We start from the raw sequence: 23862 nt of genomic DNA, 5'->3' as shown, positions 1-23862 counted from the left end.
AATCAGGGAGTTGAAGGGAGAGAGAGGCAGGGGAATGGCCAGTCCATGGAGCAGTCAGAACATGGACAACATTCATCACTTAGGTTTGTTGTTTTATATGAGAGTGATTTGTAGCACCCTCCACTCAAACAATTATAATAGTGACATCAAAAAGCACTCATCACATTGGCTGGACACGGTGGCTCACGCCTCTAATCCCAGCACTTTGGGAGGTCGAGGTGGGTGGATCACCTGAGGTCAGGGGTTCGAGACCAGCCTGGGCAACATGGTACAACCCCATCTCTACATACAAAAATTAGCTGAGCATGGTGGTGGGTGCCCATAGTCCCAGCTACTTGGGGGGCTGAGGCAGGAGAATAGCTTGAACCCAGAGGCAGAGGTTACAGTGAGCCGAGATTGTGCCACTACACTCCAGCTTGGACTCAATCTCAAAAAAAAAAAAAAAAAAAGAAAAGAAAAGAAAACAGTACTGATCACAGATCACCATAATGGATATCATAACAGTAAAAAATCTTTAAATATTGTGAGATGAAATGAGTACATGCTGTTAAAAAATGGTGCTGATAGACTTCCCTACACGGTTGCTAAAAACCTTCAATTTGTGGAAAACTCAGTATCTGTCAATCCTAGTAAAGTGAAGCACAGTAAAACAAGGTTGTATTGCTTTGATTCCATTTGAAATTCAAAGTCTTTTTTTCTAATTATGTGAAGAATGCCCATGGTAGTTTGATGGGAATAGCATTGAATCTATAAATTACTTTGGGCAGTATGGCCATTTTTGTGATACTGATTCTTCCTATTCATGAGGATGGAAGGTTTGTCCATTTGTTTGTGTCCTCTCTGATTTCCTTGAGCAGTGGTTTGTAGTTTTCCTTGAAGAGGTCTTTCATGTCCCTTTTTAGCTGTATTCCTAGGTATTTTATTCTCCTTGTAGTATTTGTGAATGGGAAATCATTCATGATTTGGCTCTCTGCTTGTCTATTGTTGGCGTATAGGAATGCTTGTGAGTTCTGCACATTCATTTTGTATCCTGAGACCTTAAGTTGCTTATCAGCTTAAGAAGCTTTAAGAAGCTTTTGAGTTTTCTAAAAATAGGTTTTCTAAATACAATCCATGAATAGACAATTTGACTTACTCTCTTCCTCTTTGAATACCCTTTATTTCTTTCTCTTGTCTGATTGCCCTGGCCAGAACTCCCAATACTGTGTTGAATGGGAGTAGTGAGAGAGGGCATCCGTGTCTTGTGCCAGTTTGAATGCTTCCAGCTTTTGCCCATTCAGTATGATATTGGGTGTGGGTTTGTCATAAATAGTTCTTATTATTTTGAGATATGTTCCATCAATTTGTAGTTTATTGAGAGTTTTTAACATGAAGGGATGTTGAATTTTATTGAAGGCCTTTTCTGCATCTTTTGAGATAATCATGTGGTTTTTGTCACTGGTTATGTTTATGTGATGGATTACATTTATTGATTTGCATGTGTTGAACCAGCCTTGCATCCCAGGGATGAACCCGACTTGATCGTGGTGGATAAGCTTTTTGATGTGCTGCTGTAGTCAGTTTGCCAGGATTTTATTGAGGATATTTGCATCAATGTTCATCAGGGATATTAGCCTGAAATTTTCTTTTTTTGTTGTGTCTCTGCCAGGTTTTAGCATCAGGATGATGCTAGCCTCATAAAATGAGTTAGGGAAGAGTCCCTCTTTTTCAATTGTTTGAAACAGTTTCTGAAGGAACGTTACCGATTTTTTGTACCTGTGGTAGAATTCAGCTGTGAATCCATCTGGTCCTGGGCTTTTTTGCTTGATAGGTGATTTGTTACTGTCTCAATTTCAGAACTTGCTGTTGGTCTATTCAGGGATTCAACTTCTTCTTGGTTTAGTGTTGGGAGGGTGTATGTGTCCAGGAATTTACCAATTTCTTCTAGATTTTCTAGTTGATTTGTATAGAAGTGTTTATAGTATTCTCTGATGGTGGTTTGTATTTCTGTGGGATCAGTGGTGATATCCCCTTTATCTTTTTTTATTGTGTCCATTTGATTCTTCTCTCTTTTCTTCTGTGTTAGTTTAACTAATGGTCTATCTATTTTGTTAATCTTTTCAAAAAACCAGCTCCTGGATTCATTGATTTTTTTGAAGGGTTTTTCATGTCTCTCTCTCCTTCAGTTGTACTCTGATCTTAGTTATTTCTTGTCTTCTGCTAGCTTTTGGGTTTGTTTGCTCTTGCTTCTCTAGTTCTTTTAAGTGGGATGTTAGGGTGTTGATTTGAGATCTTTCTAGCTTTCTGATGTGGGCATTTAGGGCTATAAATTTCCCTCTTAACACTGCTTTAGCTGTGTCCCAGAGATTCTGGTATGTTGTCTCTTTGTTCTCATTGGTTTCAAATAACTTCTTGATTTCTGCCTTAATTTCATTATTTGTCCAGGAATCTTTCAGGAGCAGGTTGTTCAATTTCCATGTAGTTGTGTGGTTTTGAGTTTCTTAATCCTGAGTTCTAATTTGATTACACTGTGGTCTGACACACTGTTGTAATTTCAGTTCTTTTGCATTTGCTGAGGAGTATTTTACTTCTAATTATGTGGCCACTTTTAGAGTAAGTGCCGTGTGACACTGAGAATAATATATATTCTGTTGTTTTGGGGTGGGGAGTTCTGTAGATATCTATTTGGTCCACTTGATCCAGAGTTGAGTTCAAGTCCTGAATATCCTTTTTTCTTTTCCTTTTTTTTTTTTTTTTTTTTTTTTTTTTTTTTTTTTTTAAGACAGAGTCTCACTCTGTTGTCCAGGCTGGAGTGCAGTGGCACAACCTCGGCCCACTGCAGCCTCCATTTCCCAGGTTAAAGTGATTCTCCTGCCTCAGCCTCCTGAGTAGCTGGGATTACAGGCACCCACCACCCGCCTGCTAATTGTTGTATTTTTAGTAGAGACAGTGTTTCACCATGTTGGTCAAGCTGGTCTCGAGCTCCTGACCTCATGATCTGCCTGCCTCATCCTCCCAAAGTGCTGGGATTACAGGCATAAGCCACTGCACCTGGCCATATCCTTTTAATTTTGTCTCATTAATCTGTCTAATAGTGACAGTGGGATGTTAAAGTCTCCCAGTATTATTGTGTGAGAGTCTAAATCACTTTGTAGGTTTGTAAGAACTCATTTTATGAATCTGGGTACTCCCATATTGGTTACATGTATATTTAGGATAGTTAGCTTTTCTTCTTGTTGAATTTATCTCTTTGCCATTATATAATGTCCTTCTTTGTCTTTTTTGGTCTTTGTTAGTTTAAAGTCTGTTTTGTCAGAGACTGGGATTGCAACCCCTGCTTTTTTCTGCTTTCCATTTGCTTTGTAAATTTTCCTCCATCCCTTTATTTTGAACCTATGTTTGTCTTTGCACATGAGCTGGGTCTCTTGAATACAGCACACTGATGGGTCTTGACTCTATCCAATTTGCCAGTTTTTGTCTTTTAATTGGGGCATTTAGTCTATTTACATTTAGGGTTAATGTTGTTATGTGTGAATTTGATCCTGTCATCATGATGCTAGCTGGTTATTTATTTTTTCACACTAGTTGATGTTGTTTCTTCATAGTGTCATTGGTCTTTACATTTTTGTGTGTTTTGCCATGGCTGGTACCGGTTTTTCTTATCCATATTAAGTGTTTCCTTTAGGAGCTCTTGCAAGGCATGCCTGGTGGTGAGGAAGTCCCTCAGCATTTGCTTATCTGAAAAGGATTCTATTTCTCCTTCCCTTATTAAGCATAGTTTGGCTGGACATGAAATTCTTGGTTGAAAAAAGTCTTTTCGTTAAGAATGTTGAATATTGGCCTTCACTCTCTTCTGGCTTGTAAGGGTTTCTGCTGAGGGATCCCCTGTTAGTCTGATGGGCTTCCCTTTGTAGGTAACCTGAACTTTCTCTCTGGCTGCCTACAACATTTTTTCCTTCATTTCGACCTTAGAGAATCTAATGATTATGTGTCTTGGGGTTGATCTTCTTGTGGAGTATTTTAGTGGAGTTCTCTGTAATTCCTAAATTTGAATGTTGGCCTGTTTTGCTCGGTTGGGGAAGTTCTCCTGGATAACATCCTGAAGTGTGTTTTCCAACTTGGTTCCATTATCCTTTTTGTTTTCAGGTACTCCAATCAGTTTTAGGTTCAGTTTTTTTTTTTTTTTTTTTTTTTCCCACATAGTTCCATATTTCTTGGAGGTTTTGTTCATTCCTTTTTATTCTTTTTTCTCTAATCTTGTCTGCCTGCCTTATTTCAACAAGATAGTCTTCCATCTCTGATATTCTTTCTTCTACTTGATCGATTGGGCTATTGATACTTGTATATGCTTCACAAAGTTCTCTTGTTGTGTTTTTCAGCTCCATCAGGTCATTTATGTACATCTCTAAACTGGTTATTCTAGCTAGCAACTCCTCTAACTTTTTTTTTAAGGTTTGTAATTTCTTTGCCTTGAGTTAGAACATGCTCCTTTACTTCAGCGAAGTTTTGTTATTACCCTCTTTCTGAAGCCTACTTCTGTGAATTCATCCAGCTCATCCTCTGTCCAGTTCTGTGCCCTTGCTGGAGAGATGTTGCAGTCATTTAGAGAAGAGGCACTGTGTTCTCTTCTCTAACGCTGAGTTAGATTGTTTTTATGTTGACTCTTTCTCATCTTCATGAGTTTGTCTAGTTTTGATCTTTGAGGCTGCTGACCCTTGGATGAGGTTTTTGTGGTACTTGTTTTGTTGATGCTGTTGTTCCTTTTTGTTTTTTTTGTTTTTCTTTCAATAGTCAGGTTCCTCTTCTGTAGGGCTACCGCAGTTTGCTGGGGGTTCACTTCAGCCCCTATTCATCTGGTTTGCTCTCACACCTGGAGATGTCACTCGAGCCTGCAGAACAGCCAAGGTGGGTGCCTGCTCCTTTATCTGGAATCTCTGACCTTGAGGGGCACCGACATGATGCCAGTAGGAAGGCTCCTGTATAGGATATCTGATAGCTCCTGTTGGGGGGTCTGACCCAGTTGGGTGGCACAGAAAGCAGGACCCATTTAACATAGCACTTTGGCTGTCCCTTGGTGGAGGAGGTTTGCTGCACTTGGGGGAAACCCACTCATCTGGGCTGCCTGGATTCCTCAGAGCTAGCAGGAGGAAAGACTAAGTCTGCTGGTCAGCGGAGACTATGGGCACCCCTTCCCCTAGGGGCTCAGGTCCAGGGACATCAGAATTCTGTACCTAAGCCCCTGGGTGGAGTTGGAGTTCCTGCAGGGGGGCCCTGCAACTACAGTGTTGGCAGCTGCCCCTCCGCCAAGGATCGCAGATGGCTTAGATGGCAGACAGCTGCAGCAGTGGTGATGGCTGCCCCTCTCCCTGGGAACTCAGCAGGCTTAGGCCAAGTGGCTGTTGAGAATCTGCGCAGCTCCCTGATTGAGACCCAAGGCCCCAGTGGGGTGGGCTCCCAAGTGGGATCTTCCGATTGGTGGGTTGCACAGTTTTGTGGAAGAAGCACCGTTTCCCAGGGAGGGTAGCACTCTCACTCACCACCTCCCTTGGCTGGGAGTGGGGCTCCCCTGCCCCTTGTCACTTTCAGGTGGGCTGCCGCACCACACTGCTCTTCTTTTCTCTGATTGGGTCATGCCAGCCACCTAGCCAGTCCTAATGACAGAATCCGGATATTTCGGTTGCCTGTGCAGGATTTGCATGCTACTTTGGATCTTTTCAGTGGGAGCCTCCAATTGCGACTGCTTCTAGTTGGCCATCTTGGCACCCCTCCCCACCGCGCTTTTAAGTTTTTTATGTTATAAAATCTGACTGGACATGGTGGTTTATGCCTGTAATCCCAGCACTTTGGGAGGTCGAGGTGGGTGGATCACTTGAGGCCAGGAGTTTGAGACCAGCGTGACCAACATGTTGAAACCCGTTTCTACCAAAAAATACAAAAATTAGCCAGGTGTGGTGGTGCATGCCTGTAGTCCCAGCTACTCAAGAGATTGAGGCAGGAGAAACGCTTGAACCTGGGAGGCGGAGGTTACAGTGAGCCAAGATAGCACCACTGTACTCCAGCCTGAGCGACAGAGTGAGACCCTGTCTTTAAAAAAAAAAAAGTCTATTGTCTCTATTTAATATTTTCTATCTGTGTCACACATACATTTTCTGTACTCTAGACTTTGCTTCAGATTGTCCATCTCATTCTCTCTCTCTCTCTCTTTTTAACTACACCAAGTCAAGTCTTTCTTCCACAGTAGCAATTCATACAGAATAGAAATATGCAAATTATGGCTACCATGCCAGATTTAGCCCACTTTCTCTTTTTATATGACCTATGAGTGCCTTTCTTGGATTATTGGTTGTAAGTTTGTTGAATTTTTTTTTGTTTGTTTCTATTTTTAAATTTTTATGTGGAGACAGGATCTCACTATGTTGCTCAGGCTTGTCTCCAACTCCTGGCCTCAAGTGATCCTCCCTCCTTGGCCTACTAAAGTGCTGGGATTACAGGCATGAGCCACTGCACCTGGCCTGATGGTTGTTTTATGGTTCATCATATTCATATTTGACTTATAGGCTACCTTCAAGTAGTATTATGCCATTTCATATATACTATACAAACTTTATAAGATGCTTCCCTTTAGCTCTTCCCAGCTTCCATGCTTATCATACTTTTTACTCCTACATGTTATAAACTCCACAATACATTATTTTCTTGCTTCAAAGGGTCGGTGACTTTTTAACGAGGTCAGAAATAAGATCAATGTATATGTTTACTCAAATATCTACCATTTCCATTGTTTTCTTTATTTGTATTCACCCAGATTTCTGTTATCTTTTTGTGTGTGTGTGACAATTTTATCATTGTACACCCTTGGTATGCTTATCTCTACATTGTTCTTTTCTGTAAGAGGTTTAGATGTCCCCAAGGCTATGATTCTTCTGATAACAGCTGCAAATTTGGGGGTCCCCAAGAAAACCCACAGGTTCGGTAAAAGGCTTTGTACTCATAGTTATGATTTATTACTATGAAAAGATCAACTAAAATTAACCAAGGAACAGGGTGCATAGGGCAGGATCTATGAACCACTTGGCACAAATTTCAATTGTTTGCTCTTAGTGGAACCTCTTGGTCATTGTCTGTTTCTGCCAACAATACATATCAGCACCCACAAGACATTGACAACACAAGGATCTCATTTGAGTCTGTGTTCAAAGTTTTTATTATGGTTTGGTTATGTAGACTTGCTGACTACATGTCTACATGTTGGTTATGTTGACTACCAGTGTGTCTGCCCTTTTATGAAGGTACCATTTAGGAGGGCACCCATGTGACCTCTTGTGAGGTCATAAGAGTTGAGACCTTTAAGCCAGTAGGATTGATGGTCTTATAAGAAGAGGAAGAGAGAGATCTATCTATCTCTGCTATGTGAGGACACATCAAGAAGGCTATGTCATCTGTAAACCAGGAGGAGAGACCTCATTAGGAAGTGATTTGCCTGGCACGTTGATCTTGGACTTTTCAGCCTCCAGAATTGTGAGCAACAAAATTTCTGTTAAGGCCGGGCGCGGTGGCTCAAACCTGTAATCCCAGCACTTTGGGAGGCTGAGACCAGCAGATCATGAGGTCAGGAGATCGAGACCATCCTGGCTAACACGGTGAAACCCTGTCTCTACTGAAAAATACAAAAAAAAAAAAAAAACTAGCCAGGCAAGGTGGTGGGTGCCTGTAGTCCCAGCTACTCAGGAGGCTGAGGCAGGAGAATGGCGTAAACCCGGGAGGCAGAGCTTGCAGTGAGCTGAGATCCGGCCACTGCACTCCAGCCTGGGCAACAGAGTGAGACTCCGTCTCAAAAAAAAAAAAAAAAATTTCTGTGAAGTCACCCAGTCTGTGGAATGTGTTATGGCAGACACAGCTGACTAATACAGGGAGGAAGGACCAGGTTTTAGGTGAACAGAAATATAACCTACCATACACTGTCTATTCTTGTTTAATTTTCCACATAAGTGTTCTTCTGGCTTATCAATATCTGAGAGTGTGTTGCTTTCATAGGATGATATTAAAGCACTTCACTGACTTAGGGAGAATTGGCATCTTTATGATGTAGACTCTTCCTGTTCATAAACATAATATATCTTTTTACTTGCTTAATTAGCTTTTGTATCCCTCACTTTTCCCCCTGCCATCATTTAGTTCTATACTAATTTTGTTAAATGTACTGCTAGGTAGTAGTGGTTGTAGTTTGAATGTTATTACATGTATGAAGACTTTTGTAGTCTGTTTATACATTGAGCTTTCTTTCTTTCTTTTTTTTTATTTTATTGAGATGACCTTTCACTCTTGTTTCCTAGACTGGAGTGCAATGGTGTGATCTCAGCTCACCGCAACCTCCGCCTCCTGGGTTCAAGCAATTCTCCTGCCTCAGCCTCCCTAGTAGCTGGGATTACAGGCATGTGCCACCATGCCCGGTTAATTTTTGTTTAGTAGAGACAGGGGTTTTCCATGTTGGTCAGGCTGATCGCAAACCTCCGACCTCAGGTGATTTGCCTGCCTTGACCTCCCAAAGTGCTGGGATTACAGGGGTGAGCCACTGCACCCAGCATAGTGAGCTTTCTGATTTGGAATAGTTTTCGGAAGATTCTCTTGGGTTTTCTAGGTTTAAATTATATGCAAATCATAGTCTTTCTCATTTTTGTTTCTCTTCATTTGAGTTGAACATTACCTCTTGTACAATGGTAAATATTTGTAGAGATGGAGCATATGTGTCTTCCAGTATTTCCTCATTAACTATGAAGCTGCTCTTTGGGTCAAGATATGTCCATTTTAACATGTTAAAGAATGTCATGTGTCCTTTTTTATTGACTTTTTATTACAAATGGGATGATATATTTAAATATATCTTCTCGATGTCTGTGTGATCATAGGACTTTTTTTCATAAACCTGTGAATATTATGAAATATATTTATAGATTTTATTTCTTCTCAGTTCTCATGGTCTATTTCTCTTCCTCTGTTGATAAATATCAGTGTTTCCTCAGATTCTGTACTTGCTCTTTTTGTCCTTTCAATCTCTTAGGTTCTCTTTGAGCTATTTTATTCAAGCTGCTGGCTTCAGCTACCACTGAAATGCTGTTGCTTTTCAAATCTTTACCTTGAGCTTAGATCTCTCTCCTGAGCTCTAGATCGTGAATCGTTTCCAGATGAACATCCCCACATATCTGACTGCAGAAACTTCAGATTGTGTATCTAAGATTATTTTTGCTTTTCCTTATCAAGTTCTTTGTTCTTTTCTCAATTTCAGTTTACAACATCAGTATCTACCTAGCTGGTCATGAGACAGCATGGAATTGAACTCCACTTTTCACCCTCAGCACAACAAATTAGGTCAGAATTCACCGTTTGCTTTTGCTTTTGTTTTCTTTTTTTCAAGATTAGTTTCCTATTCTGTACTTTTATTGGCCTGTATCCTGGTATAGATGGCCATGTCTCACCCTGGTTTCTTCCCCTCTGACTCTCTCTTTAGTCCTTGCCCTATCTCCTGGCAGGGAATGACTGTGGAAATGCAAATCTGAGCAAGTACCTTACCACATTTTATTTACCTTTATTACTTGTATCCTGTGTTTTAGGAAGTGGGTGATTACTTTTATGTGAACACTGAGCAGTTTTTGGTTTTTTTTTAATGTAGTAGGGAAACATAAGGATGCCTGTGAACATAAAAAATACTTTATAAGTAATTTTTTAAAATCAGTGAGCACATGAAGTTTCTTTTGTTGGAATTAGGTCAAGTATTGAAATGCAGAATCACCTGATAATCATGCCTTGCATACCTTTGTCTCTCATCACAGCTGAGAAACACTCACTCAGGCATGGTACTCTTTGTAGTTCCATTTATACTTACGACTTTTTTTTTCTTTTTCTTTTTTTTTTTTTTGAGATGGAGTCTCGCTCTGTCACCAGGCTGGAGTGCAGTGGCGTGATCTCGGCTCACTGCGACCTTTACCTCCCGGGTTCCAGTGATTCTCCTGCCTCAGCCTCCTGAGTAGCTGGGATTACAGGTGCCTGCCACTAGGCTCGGCTAATTTTTGTATTTTTAGTAGAGACAGGGTTTCACTAAGTTGGCCAGGATTGTCTCAATCTCTTGACCTTGTGATGCACCTACCTTGGCCTCCTAAAGTGCTGGGATTATAGGCATGAGCCACTGTGCCTGGCCCTATACATATGTCTTTGTAACAGATCTTAAGCACCTTGGAGGAGCAGAATTATTATTATTATTATTATTTTTTGAGAGGGAGTCTCGCTCTGTCACCCAGGCTGGAGTGCAGTGGCGCAATCTTGGCTCACTGCAAGCTCCAACTCCAGGTTCACACCATTCTGCTGCCTCAGCCTCCTAAGTAGCTGGGACTACAGGTGCCCACCACCATGCCCAGCTAATTTTTTTATATTTTTGGTAGAGATGGGGTTTCACTGTGTTAGCCAGGATGGTCTTGATCTCCTGACCTCGTGATCTGCCTGCCTCAGCCTTCCAAAGTGCTGGGATTATAGGCGTGAGCCACCGTGCCTGGCAGGAGGAGCAGAATTTTTATCTTGACTTTATCCCTGGCAGCAGGGACAATTCCAGATCTGTAAGGGAAAGTGTTTAGTAGAACTTTTCATAATTAATAAATTAGTAGCAGTATGCTTCTACTGTCAGTTTTCTTTTTCCCATCATAGAGTAAAAAGGAGGCTATATCTCATGTAAGACACATGCACACACACGAGTGAACAACACCAAGACTTTGTGTTCTCATGATGCAACAGTGATGTGAGGATAAGTATGCCATGTATTCTTAAAATAATCTAGAGGAAAGAAAGTGTTATCAAGAAAATTATGAGAGAACATATGTTCATTGGAGATACTGGTTTTTCTGACTCTGGGGTGGCAGAGACAGAAGAAAATCTGCATGTGTGTGGACCCATGTAGTTCAAATCCGTGTTGTTCAAGAGTCAGCTGTAATTAAATGATTACACTCGAGGCTATTTCTACCATGATTTTTCTTTCTCACACCATATAGACTACAAAGCAAGCTACATCTTATATGACATATATATGAGACACACAGAGAAGAGTGATCTCCATGATTCTTGTTCTTGTGACCCAGGGCTGGTGACTTGAGGAGAAATATGCCATTACAGGAGTTGGTGTCCTTTGAGGATGTGGCTGTGGGCTTCACCTGGAAAGAGTGGCAGGACTTGGATGATGCTCAAAGGACTCTGTACAGGGACATGATGCTGGAGACCTACAGCAGCTTGGTGTCCTTGGGTGAGTGAATATCACAGTAACTCCCAGGAGCAAGTGCTTTCTTCTCTGCTAGTAAGTATATGGACACGTATACAGTTTAATGTTATTTAGTTATAATATTCCAGTCCATGAGTAACGTGTCAGCCCCCTCTAATGAAAGGTTCAAACTGGCCCCTTCACTGCACGGCTCCTGAATCCAAGCTGTTGTCATTCTTCAAAGGACCTGATTTCACAGTTCCCAGGTTCACGCCATTCTCCTACCTCAGCCTACCGAGTAGCTGGGACTACAGGTGCCCGCCACCACGCCTGGCTAATTTTTTGTATTTTTAGTAGAGACAGGGTTTCACTGTGTCAGCCAAAATGGTCTCAATTTCCTGACCTTGTGATCTGCCCGCCTGGGCCTCCCAAAGTGCTGGGATTATAGGCATGAGCCACTGCGCCTGGCCTAGTCTCACATTTTTTATTAACAGGGTACCACATTACCAAACCTGAGGTGATCTTCAAGCTGGAGCAAGGAGAACCTTGGATGGTAGAGGACACCAGAGCCTTCCAGGTTAGTGATAACATATAGTGCAGGGAGATGGAGAAGAGCAAAACCCAGCAGATGTTGACTTTTTAAAGTTTTTTTTTTTTTTTTCCAGACAGGGCCTTGCTCTGTCACCCAGGCTGGAGTGCAGTGACACAATCTCGGCTCACTACAACCCCCACCTCCTGTACTCAAACAATTCTCCTGCCTCAGCCTCCTGAGTAGCTGGGATTACAGATGCCTGCCACCATGCCTGGCTGAATTTCTTTCTTTTTTGGATAATTTTTTTTTTTTTTTAAATACTTTAAGTTCTGGGATTCCATGTGCAGAACATGCAGCTTTGTTACATAGGTATACATGTGCCATGGTAGTTTACTGCACCCATCAACCCGTCATCTATATTAGGTATATCTCCTAATGCTATCCCTCCCCTTGGCCCCCACCCCCTGACAGGCTCCGGTGTGTGATGTTCCCCTCCCTGTGCCCATATGTTCTCATTGTTCAACTCCCACTTATGAGTGAGAAACATGCAGTGTTTGGTTTTCTGTTTCTGTGTTACTTTGCTGAGAATGATGGTTTCCAGCTTCATCCATGTCCCTACAAAGAACATGAACTCATTTTTATGGCTGCATAGTTTTCCATGGTGTATATGTGCCACATTTTCTTTATCCAGTCTAACACTGATGGACATTTGGGTTGGTTCCAAGTCTTTGCCATTGTGAATAGTGCCACAATAAACATACATGTGCATGTGTCTTTATAGTAGAATGCTTTATAATCCTTTGGGTATTATACCCAGTAATGGGATTGCTGAGTCAAATGGTATTTCTAGTTCTAGATCCTTGAGGAATCACCACATGGTCTTCCACAATGGTTGAACTAATTTATACTGTCACCAACAGTGTAAAAGCATTTCTATTTCTCCACATCCTCTCCAGCATCTGTTGTTTCCTGACTTTTTAATGATCACCATTCTAACTGGTGTGAGATGGTATCTCATTGTGGTTTTGATTTACATTTCTTTAATGACCAATGATGATAAGCTTTTTTTCATATGTTTGTTGACTGCACAAATATCTTCTTTTGAAAAGCGTCTGTTCATATCCTTTGCCCACTTTTTGATGGGGTTTTTTGTTTTTTTTCTTGTAAATTTGTCTTAAGTTCTTATAAATTTGTTTTAAGTTCTGGATATTAGCCCTTTGTCAGATGGATAGATTGGAAAAATTTTCTCCCATTCTGTGGGTTGCCTGTTCACTCTGATGATAGTTTGTTTTGCTGTGAAGAAGTTCTTTAGTTTAATTAGATCCCATTTGTCAATTTTGGCTTTTGTTGCCATTGCTTTTGGTGTTTTAGTCATGAAGTCTTTGCTCATGCCTGTGTCCTGAATGGTATTCCGTAGGTTTTATTCTAGGGTTTTTATGGTTTTAGGTCTTACATTTAAATCTTTAATCCATCTTGAGTTAATTTTTGTATAAGGTTTAAGGAAGGGGTCCAGTTGCAGTTTTCTGCATATGGCTAGCCAGTTTTCCCAATACCATTTATTAAATAGGGAATCCTTTCCTCATTGCTTGTTTTTGTCAGGTTTGTGAAAGATCAGATCATTGCAGATGTGTGGTGTTATTTCTGAGGATTGTGTTCTGTTCCATTGGTCTATATATCTGTTTTGGTACCAGTACCATACTGTTTTGGTTACTGTAGCCTTGTAGTATAGTTTGAAGTCAGGTCGTGTGATGCCTCCGGCTTTGTTCTTTTTGCTTAAGACCTTTGTCTTAGCTCTATGGGCTCTTTCCTGGTTTCATATGATATTTAAAGTAGTTTTTTCTAATTCTGTGAAGAAAGTCAATGATAGCTTAATGGGAATAGCATTGAATTTATAAATTACTTTGGGCACTATGGCTATTTTCACAATATTGATTCTTCCTATCCATGAGCATGGAATGTTTTTCCATTTGTTTGTGTCCTCTCTTATTTCCTTGAGCAGTGGTTAGTAGTTCTCCTTGAAGAGGTCCTTCATATCCCTTGTAAGTTGTATTCCTAGGTATTTTATTCTTTTTGTAGCAGTTGTGAATGGGAATTTGCTCTTGATTTGACTCTCTATTTTTGGTGTATAGGAATGCTTGTGATTTTTGCACATTGATTTTGCATCCTGAGACTTTGCTGAAGTTGCTTAAGGAGTTTTGGGCTTAAGGAGTTTTTGGGCTGAGATGATGGGGTTTTCTAAATATACAGTCATGTCATCTGCAAATAGAGATAATTTGACTTCCCCTCTTCCTGTTTGAATACACTTTCTTTCTCTTTCCTGATTGCCCTGGGGAGAACTTCCAATACTTTTTTGAATAGGAGTGGTGAGAGAGGCCACCTTTGTCTTGTGCCGATTTTCAAAGGGAATGCTTCCAGCTTTTAGCCATTCAGTGTGATATTGGCTGTGGGTTTGTCATAAATAGCTCTTATTATTTTGAGATGTGTTTCATCAATACCTAGTTTATTGAGTGTTTTTAGCATGAAGGAGTGTTGAATTTTATCAAAGGCTTTTTCTGTATCTGTTGAGATAGTCATGTGATTTTTGTCGTTGGTTCTGTTTATGTGATGGATTATGTTTATTGATTTGCATATGTTGAACCAGCCTTGCATCCCGTGGATGAACCTGACTTGATCGTGGTGGATAAGCTTTTTGATGTGCTGCTAGATTTGGTTTGCCAGTATTTTATTGAGGATATTCACACCGATGTTCATCAGGGATATTGGCTTGAAAGTTTCTTTTTTGTTGTTGTTGTGTCTCTGCCAGGTTTTGGTATCAGGATTATGCTGGCCTCATAAAATGAATTTGGGAGGAGTCCCTCTTTTTCTATTGTTTGGAACAGTTTCAGAAGTAATAGTACCAGCTCCTCTTGGTAGAATTCAGCTGTGAATCCATCTGGTCCTGGGTTTTTTTTGGGTGGTAGGCTATAAATTACTGCCTCAATTTCAGAACTTATTATTGGTCTATTCAGGGATTTGACTTCTTCCTGGTTTAGTCTTGGGAGGGTGTTTGTGTCTAGGAATTAATCCGTTTTCTAGATTTTCTAGTTTATTTGCATGGAGGTGTTCATAGTATTCTCTGATGGTTTGTATTTCTGTGGGATCAGTGGTGATCTCCTTTTTATCATTTTTTATTGTGTCTATTTGATTCTTCTCTCTTTTCTTCTTTATTAGTGTGACTAGCAGTCTATTTTGTTAATCTTTTCAAAACCCAGCTCCTGGATTCATTGATTTTTTTTTTAAGGTTTTTTTTGTGTCTCTATCTCCTTCAATTTTGCTCTGATATTAGTGATTTCAGTCTTCTGCTAGCTTTTGAATTTGTTTGCCCTTGCTTCTCTAGTTCTTTTAATTGTGATGTTAGGGTTTCAATTTCAGATCTTTCCTGCTTTCTCCTGTGGTCATTTAGTGGTATAAATTTCTCTCTAAACACTGCATTAGCTGTGTCCCAGAGATTCTGGTATGTTGTGTCTTTGTTCTCATTGTTTTCTAATAACTTATTTATTTCTGCCTTAATTTCTTTATTTACCCAGTAGTCATTCAGGAGTAGGTTGTTCAGTTTCCATGTAGTTGTGTGGTTTTGAGTGAGTTTCTTAATCCTGAGTTCTAATTTGATTGCACTGTGGTCTGAGAGACTGTTTGTTATGATTTCCATTATTTTGCATTTGCTGAGGAGCGTTTTACTTATGTGGTTGATTTTAGAATAAGTGCTGTGTGGTGCCAAGAAGAATATATATTCTTTTGATTTGGGGTGGAGAGTTCTGTAGATGTCTATTAAGTTCTTTTGGTCCAGAGCTGAGTTCAAGTCCTGAATATCCATGTTAATTTTCTGTCTCATTGATCTGTCTAATATTGACAGTGGGGTATTAAAATCTCCCACTGTTTTTGTGTGGGAGTCTAAATCTCTTTGTGGGTCTCTAAGAACTTGCTTTATGAATCTGGGTGCTCCTTTATTGGGGGCATATATATTTAGGATAGTTAGCTTTTCTTATTGCATTGGTCCCTTTACCATGATGTAATTTCCTTTGTCTTTTTTGATTTTTGTTGGTTTAAAGTCTGTTTTATCAGAGACTAGTATTGTAACCCCTATTTTTTTTGCTTTTCATTTGCTTGGTAAATTTTCCTTCATTCTTTTATTTTGAGCCTATGAGTGCCTTTGCACAGAGATGGGTCTCCTGAATACAGCACACTGATGGATCTTGACTCTTTATCCAATTTGCCAGTCTGTGCCTTTTAATTGGTGCATTTAGCCCATTTACATTTAAGGTTAACATTGTTATGTGTGAATTTGATCCTGTCATTATGATGCTAGCTGGTTATTTTGCCCATTAGTTGATGCAGTTTCTTCATAGTGTCGATGGTGTTTACATTTTGGTTTGTTTTTGCAGTGGCTGGTACCAGTTTTTCGTTTTTATATTTAGTGCTTCCTTCTCTTGTAAGGCAGACCCAGTGGTGACAGAATCCCTTAGCATTTGCTTGTCTGTAAAGGATTTTATTTCTCCTTCACTTGTGAAGCTTAGTTTGGCTGGATATTAAATTCTGGGTTGAAAATTCTTTTCTTTAAGAATGTTGAGTATTGGCTTCCACTGTCTTCTGGCTTGTAGGCTTTCTGCAGAGAGCTCCACTGTTAGTCTGATGGGCTTCCCTTTGTGGGTAACCTGACCTTTGTCTCTGCCTGCCCTTAACATTTTTTCCTTCATTTCAACCTTGGTGAATCTGATGATTATGTGTGTAGGGGTTGTTCTTCTCAAGGAGTATCTTTGTGGTCTCTGTATTTCCTGAAATTGAATGTTGGCCTGTCTTGGTTGGTTGGGGAAGTTCTCCTGGATAATATCTTGAAGTGTGTTTTCCAACTTGGTTTCATTCTCTGCGTCCCTTTCAGGTACACCAGTCAAACATAGGTTTGGCCATTTCACATAGTCCCATATTTCTTGGAGGTTTTATTCATTTCTTTTCCTTCTTTTTTCTCTAATTTTGTCTTCACACTTTATTTTATTAAGTTGATCCTCAATCTCTGATATTCTTTCTTCTGCTTCATTGATTCGGCTATTGATACTTGTGTATGCTTCACAAAGTTCTCATGCTGTGCTTTTCAGCTCCATTAGATCATCTATATTCTTCTCTAAACTGGTTATTCTAGTTAGCAATCCCTCTAACCTTTTTTCAAGGTTCTTAGCTCACTTGCATTGGGTTAGAATAGCTCCTTTAGGAGTTTGTTATTACCAACCTTCGGAAGCCTACTTCTGTCAATTCGTCAAACTCATTGTCCATCCAGTTTTGTTCCCTTGCTGGTGAGCTGTGATGCTTTGGACGAGAAGAGCCATTCTGGTTTTGGAATTTTCAGTGCTGGTTTTTCCTCATCTTTGTGGATTTATTTACCTTTGGTCTTTGCTGTTGGTGACCTTCAGGTGGAGTTTTTGCATGTTTGTTCTTTTTGTTGATGTTGATGCTGTTGCTTTCTTTTTGTTAGTTTTTCTTCTAACAGTCAGGCCCCTTTGCTGTAAGTCTGCTGGAGTTTGCTGGGGGTCCCCTCCAAACCCTTTCTGCCTGTGTATCACCAGTGGAGGCTGCACAACAGCAAAGATTGCTGCCTGCTCCTTCCTCTGGAAGCTTTGTCCCAGAGAGGCACCTGCCAGATGCCAGCTGGAGCTCTTCTGTATGAGGTGTCTGTCAACCCCTGCTGGGAGGTGTCTCTCCATCAGGAGGCACGGGGTTCAGGGACCCACTCTTGGAGGCAGTCTCTCCCTTAGCAGAGCTCGAGCACTGTGCTAGGAGATCTGCTGGTCTCTTCAGACCTGGCAGGCAGGAACGTTTAAGTCTGCTAAAGTTGTGCCACAGCTGCCCCTTCCCCCAGGTGCTCTGTCCCAGGGAGATGGGAGTTTTATCTATAAACCCCTGACTGGGGCTGCTGCCTTTTTTTCAGAGATGTCCTGCCCAGAGAGGAGGAATCTAGAGAGGCAGTCTGGCTACAGCAGCTTTGTGGTGCTGTGGTGGGCTCCACCCAGTTTGAACTTCCCAAAGGCTTTGTTTACACTGTTAGGGGAAAACCACTATTCAAGCCTCAGTAATGGTGGATGCCCCTCCTCACATCAAGCTCAAGCTCAAGTGTCCCAGGTCTACTTCAGACTGCTGTGCTGGACCTCTCATGCTGGTATTTTTCTCATTCTTCTGCTTTAAGGGAAGGTTTTCCTAGATTGGCTACTTGTAGGTGCAGGAGAGGGTTATTTGTCTCTCAGCTAAGCAAGAAGCACAGCAGTCTGGTGTTTTTGAAGTGCTTTCATGAAGAGATTAAAAAAAAAATGTTAACTTTGAACTTCACTTCCAAATAGAAATCTGAGTCCTTTGACATAAAATGCTGAGTACACTTCACTTTGGGATAGCTTATATTTGAGAAGCTGTTTTCCAAATTTAACGTGTAATATGTAGGTAGATATATAATTTTAGAGAATGGACATCACTATTGGAGATACAAATTTGAGTCTCAGGAGGTTAAAGCTGGTATTTAAAGCCACACTTATGAAGGAGGTCACCTAGGGAATTGATAAGAATCTGAGAAGTACAGCACTTAGAATTGTGTATACAGCATCAGAAATCATGAAACTGAGGAGGACCCAGTATAAGGGTATGCAAAGCGGGTGGTCCTGAAGTTGGGAGGAGAAGAAGGGATTTCTGGGTATCACATTTTACCTGCTTAGTTGTGAGGCAAATAATCCTCTCCTGCACCTACAAGTTGCTGATCTAGGAAAACCTTCTCATCTTTAAAGCAGAAGAATGAGAAAAATACCAGCATGAGAGGTCCAGTGTTATAAGAACAAAATAGGTAAAATGAATAGGTAATGCAAATGGCAGGTCAAAAGCGCTTAGTTGAAAAATACAAGACACTAAGTGAATTTTTTTACTAAATATTTCTACATGAATTTAAAAGGCCAGGCTCAGTGGCTCATGACTGTAATCCCAGCACTTTAGGGGATGGAGTCAGAAAGATCATTTGAGGCCAGGAGTTTGAGATCAGCCTAGTAAGATAGCAAGACCCCATCTCTACAAAAAATCCAGCACCAAAAACCAAGTGTCATAGTGTATGCCTGTAGGCGCATCTATTTGGGAGGCTAAGGTGTGAGGATTGCTTGAGCCCAGGAGATTGAGGTTGTAGTGAATTATGATCTCACCACTGCACTCCAGTTTCGGCAACACAGCAAGACCCTATCTCTCTCTCTGTCTTTTTTTTTTTTTTTAAATTTTATTTTTTAAAAAGCAAGAAAAACAATTTAGCGTTAGATAATCTATTAGTGTAATTAACTCAATAGGAAAAGAATCGACATACTTATAAAAACAGTACCCATTGATTTTTATAAAATCTTATGGCACTAGGATAGAAAGTTATTTACCTTAGCTGGGCACGGTGGCTCACGCCTGTAATCCCAGCACTTTGGGAGGCTGAAGCAGGCGGATCACAAGGTCAAGAGATCGAGACTATCCTGGCCAATATGGTGAAACCCCGTCTCTACTAAAAATATAAAAATTAGCTGGGTGTGGTGGCGGGTGCCTGTAGTAGTTCCAGCTACTCAGTAGGCTGAGGCAGGAGAAACGCTTGAACGTGGGAGGCGAAGGTTGCAGTGAGCTGAGATCACGCCATTACACTCCAACCTGGGTGACAGAGTGAGATGCTGTCTCAAAAAAAAAAAAAAAGAAAGAAAGTTATTTACCTTTAAATGAGCATCTCATAGGAAATACTTATGTGTGGTTCATATGTACGATTTTTTTTTTACTTATTTCAGCTGTCCACATAGTTGATGACATAATTGAGAGGAGCCAAGAAAGTCACAGTAGACATTTGTGGCAAGTTGTAATTACGAAAAGCAAATCATCAGTTGAGAAGGGAGTGGAATCAGGAAAAACATGTAGTTTGACTTCAAACCATGTACCAGAACTGATTAGAAATAATGGAAACTATTCAGGAATGAGATCTGAGGAGTTGAATGTATTTCAGAACATGCTTCTTTCTGGTGATTCTGATGAAATGCAAGCTGGAGTGAGACCTGATGCTTATGATTTAACTGGAACATTTCTCGGAGGTCATGAGCATCTTAGGATCACAAGATTCAAATTGGACTACAGTGTTTTGAATACAGTCGACTGAGGAATGCCTTCAACGTGGAGGCTATATTAACACATAAGAGTGTTTCTATGGGAGAGACCTTTTGTAAATGTAATAAATGTGGGAAAGCCTGTAATGAGTCAGCTCCTATTGCTCAAGAGCTAACTCAGGTAGGGAGGAAAACTTTTGAACGTCATGTATGTGAGAAAATATTCTGTAAGAAGCATAAACTCACTGAACATCAGAAAATACACTCAGGAAAGAAACCTTATAAATATAGTGAATGTGAGAAAGCCTTCATTATCAAATCCTGTCTTACAAAACATCAGAGAACACATACAGAAGAGAAACCCTATGCGTGTGCCATATGTGAGAAATTCTTCTGTCAGATCAAATCCAAGCGTTTATCAGCAAATCCACACACAGGGAAAATCCTGTGAATATAATGAATGTGGAAAAACGTTTTGGCAGCAGTCAGCACTCAGGGTGCATCAGAGAACTCACACAGGGGAAAAACCCTATGAATGTAATGGATGTGGGTTGACCTTCTACCGTAAGTCAACCCTCACTATCCATCAAAGAACTCACACAGGTGAGAAGCCATTTGAATGTAAATAATGTAGGAAAAGATTCTGCCGGAAGTCAACCCTCCTGGTACCTCAAAGAACTCACAGAGGTGAACAACCGTATGAATGTAAAGAATGTAGGAAAACTTTCTATGAGAAGGCAAATCTCAATGTACCTCAGAGAACTCACACAGGGAAAAAACCCTATGAATGTAACGAACGTGGATAAACGTTTCATCACAAGTCATACCTCAGAGTGCATCAGGGTTTTCATACAGGCAAGAAACCCTATGAATGTAACGAATGCGGGAAAACCTTCTATGAGAAAGGAATCCTCACTAGCCATCAGAGAAGTCACACGGGGGAAAAGCCTTACGAATGTAATCAATGTGGAAAACCCTTTGGCTGGAAGTCAAGCCTTAGGTCACATCAGAGTATTCACAGAGGGCAGAAAACCTATGGATGTAATGTATGGGGTAAAAGCTTCTACCAGAAGTCAGACCTCACTTGATGTGAAATAATTCACACTGGGGAAAAACCCTATGAATGTAATGAGTGTGGAAAATCCTTTGGCTGGAAGTCAAAGCTCAGCCAACATCAGAGATCTCACATAGGATAGTAAAACCTATGAAAGTAATGAACGTGGGAAAATATTTTGCCTAAGGTCAGTCATCACTGGACACACAGAACTCACATAGAGAAAACCCTGTGTAATAAATATAGAAAAAACCGTTTGCTTGAAGTCACAGCTTAGCAGACATTAGAGAAGTCACAGAGGAAAGAAATCAGATATTGTTCTTCAAAAAGCATTCCCTTTTATCTAGGACACAGACTTTGTGTACATTTCTGAGCATTTACATGGTTGGGACCATGTAAAACAGAGTTGTATAGGATAATATGGATAGAAGTGATGAATGTTATTTACAGGCTTCACAACAATAGTCTTGATGGTCCTTCCTGATTTATTATGCTTTGTAGGACTGAAGTTCAGCTGACCCCCAGAGTGACCAGGGAGCCGTTAGTTTGGACCTCGTCACTGATTTAAGAAAGGAGGAATTAAATAGTGTAGAGATCTTTCCACCTCCACTCCCAAGAAATTCCCCTTTGTGCTTGAGAGATCAGGTATTTAAAGCACATGTGTGATTTGTTTGCTTTACACTACAGCCCACCCTAGTAATTTGGAAGTTTCTGAGAGAAGTTACTGTCTTCTGGCAAAGCAGTCATTATAGCACCGATGGCATCACCCTTTCCTCAGCCCTGGCCCTGGTCTATGATTCGCACCTGCTAATCAGGCCACATCTTGTCTGAGATCCACCTGTGTTTCTACTCCCACCAAGTGGTGGCACACCTGTTCCAATATCCAGGCTCCCCTGAAGCCCCAGTGGCTCCTCTTCCACCTATGCATAGCGACCTTCAGGGACACAGAATCCAACCCTAGACCTGCAGAGAAGCAGTGGGAGAGGACAGATTTCTGAACTTCCAAAGGAAAGATGGTGGAATTGAACCAGAGAGTCTGTCTTGCTCCCTGTGGATCAGGACCTGATGGATCAAGACTTCTCTTTGTCCATATGACAGTGCTGTGGAATTTCGTTTATTTATTAAATCCTGGATAACCTGCGATATTATGGCAAAAATTAGGAGATTTGAATGTAGACCAAGTGGTTGATATTACTATTAACAACTAACTTTAATATATTAAAGGTATATGTCTTTATATATGATATATATAAAATATATAAACTTTATATATATAATATATAAACTTTATATATATATATAAACCAGATGTCTGTTTATAACAGGTGCACCCTAATGCATGAAGAATTGTCTGTATTTTTCCAAGTTTATTGAAGCAGAAATTAATGTGTTAACCGCCTTTGAATCCATTAAAAAGATGTTTGTTCTTACCCAGTAAACTAATTTGGGTGTCTTCAATGGATTATCTTAGTTGGAAAAACTGCCCTAGTGTATATGATGGGATAAAATAGCAGAGGCAGAGTCATGGGGGTAAACGTACCCCATAATTCTTGAGCCAGTTCATACTCCATGTATCTGATAAATTTTTACCCATACTTTGAAATTCCATTGGTCCCATTTCACCCAACGTTTACTTAGTTCTTTTATGAGATAGACTTGAACTTTGCTTTTCCTTCCCTGCTTTAGACAAGGAGTTCCACACGAGTTTCTCATAGTTTCCACCACCACTTTTCCTGTTCAAAGGGAAATGCTGGCTGGGTGTGGTGACTTACTCCTGTAATTTCAGCACTTTGGGAGGCTAAGTTGGGAGGATCCCTTGAGGTTGGGAGTTTGAGACCAATCTAACAACATAGTGACTCTGTCTCTACAAAACAAACACACAAACAATTAGGCATGATGGTGCCTGCCTGTAGTCCTAGCTACTCTGGAGGCTGAGGTAGGAGAATCGCTTGAACCCGGGAATTGGAGACTGCAGTGAGCTATGATCACACCAGTATACTCCAGTCTGGACAACAGAGTACGAACCTAGCTGAAAAAAAAAAAAAAAAGAAAAAAGAGGGATAGGGAGGGAGGGAGGGAAGGAGGGAGGGAAGGAACTAAAGGAAGGAAGGAAAAATGCTGAGGTGGAGTCATCCAGGTTTATGTGATCTTGACTTTGGTGCAGGTTAGGTTGAGGCTGAGAGGCTTTGTATTTTGTCCTCTTTGATAAGGATTGCTAAAATCTCTCTTGATGGGTCTTAGTGTTCTTTCCACAAAAAGGGAGAGTCTAATACACATTTGGAAGTGTTAAGTCCACCTCGAACATAAAGGAAAAAAGTGCAATTACTTTTCTTCCCCTAAGAAGGTAAAGTGGTCACAGCCAAGAGGAGGAGGCTCAGAGATGACTGTTAGGTGTTTACAACACTAGCCTTGAATTGTAATGTTCAGTGTTCCAGTTTTCATTTCTTTTGTTAAAATTATTTTTATTTGGCTTTTGATACTATTGCAACTAAAATTGTTTCTTTTATGTATTGTTCATTTTTTATGTCAAGAAATACAATTAAATTTGTATACTGATCTTGTATCCTGTTGCCATACTGAACTTTATTCTAAGGTGGTGAATTCCTTATGATTTTCTAAATACAAGATCAGGTCAAGTGCAAATAAAAATAAGTGTACATAATACTGGCCAGGCACAGTGGCTCACACCTGTAATCCCAGCACTTTAGGAGGCCGAGGCAGGTGTATCACTTGAGGCCAGATGTTCAAGACCAGCCTGGCCAACTTCATCTCTACTAAAAATACAAAAATTAGCTGGGCATGGTGGTGTGCACCTGTAGTCCCAGCTACTCAGGAGGCTGAGGCACAAGAATCGCTTGAACCCAGGAGGTTGCAGTGAGCTGAGATCATGCCATTGCATTCCAGCCTGGGTGACACAGTAAGACTCTGTCTCAAAAAAAAAAAA

At 40.6% G+C, this 23862-nt stretch overlaps 1 protein-coding gene across 7 annotated transcripts in view; it reads left to right on the top strand.

The window, feature by feature from the left end:
• LOC114669944 (zinc finger protein 717-like) overlaps positions 1-22075 on the top strand; it is a 32002-nt gene extending 9927 nt beyond the window's left edge. The window contains exons 3-7 of one of the 7 annotated variants that reach the window (XM_077939261.1): positions 4771-4884; positions 9263-9345; positions 11100-11260; positions 11710-11792; positions 21606-21890. In XM_077939261.1, coding sequence (XP_077795387.1) covers positions 9293-9345; positions 11100-11260; positions 11710-11792; positions 21606-21749 — 441 coding nt within the window. In that variant the 5' untranslated portion in view covers positions 4771-4884; positions 9263-9292 and the 3' untranslated portion in view covers positions 21750-21890. Of the gene's footprint in view, positions 1-4148; positions 4885-9262; positions 9346-11099; positions 11530-11709; positions 11793-19555 lie in introns of those variants that run through there. The other 6 variants (XR_003719299.2, XM_077939270.1, XM_077939273.1 and 3 more) reach the window with 6 other exon arrangements.
• Positions 22076-23862: the final 1787 nt, after the last annotated feature.

This window comes from Macaca mulatta, chromosome 1 (genome assembly GCF_049350105.2).
Source record: "Macaca mulatta isolate MMU2019108-1 chromosome 1, T2T-MMU8v2.0, whole genome shotgun sequence".
Taxonomy (NCBI): domain Eukaryota; kingdom Metazoa; phylum Chordata; class Mammalia; order Primates; family Cercopithecidae; genus Macaca; species Macaca mulatta.
This window is presented reverse-complemented; position numbering and strand designations above follow the sequence as displayed.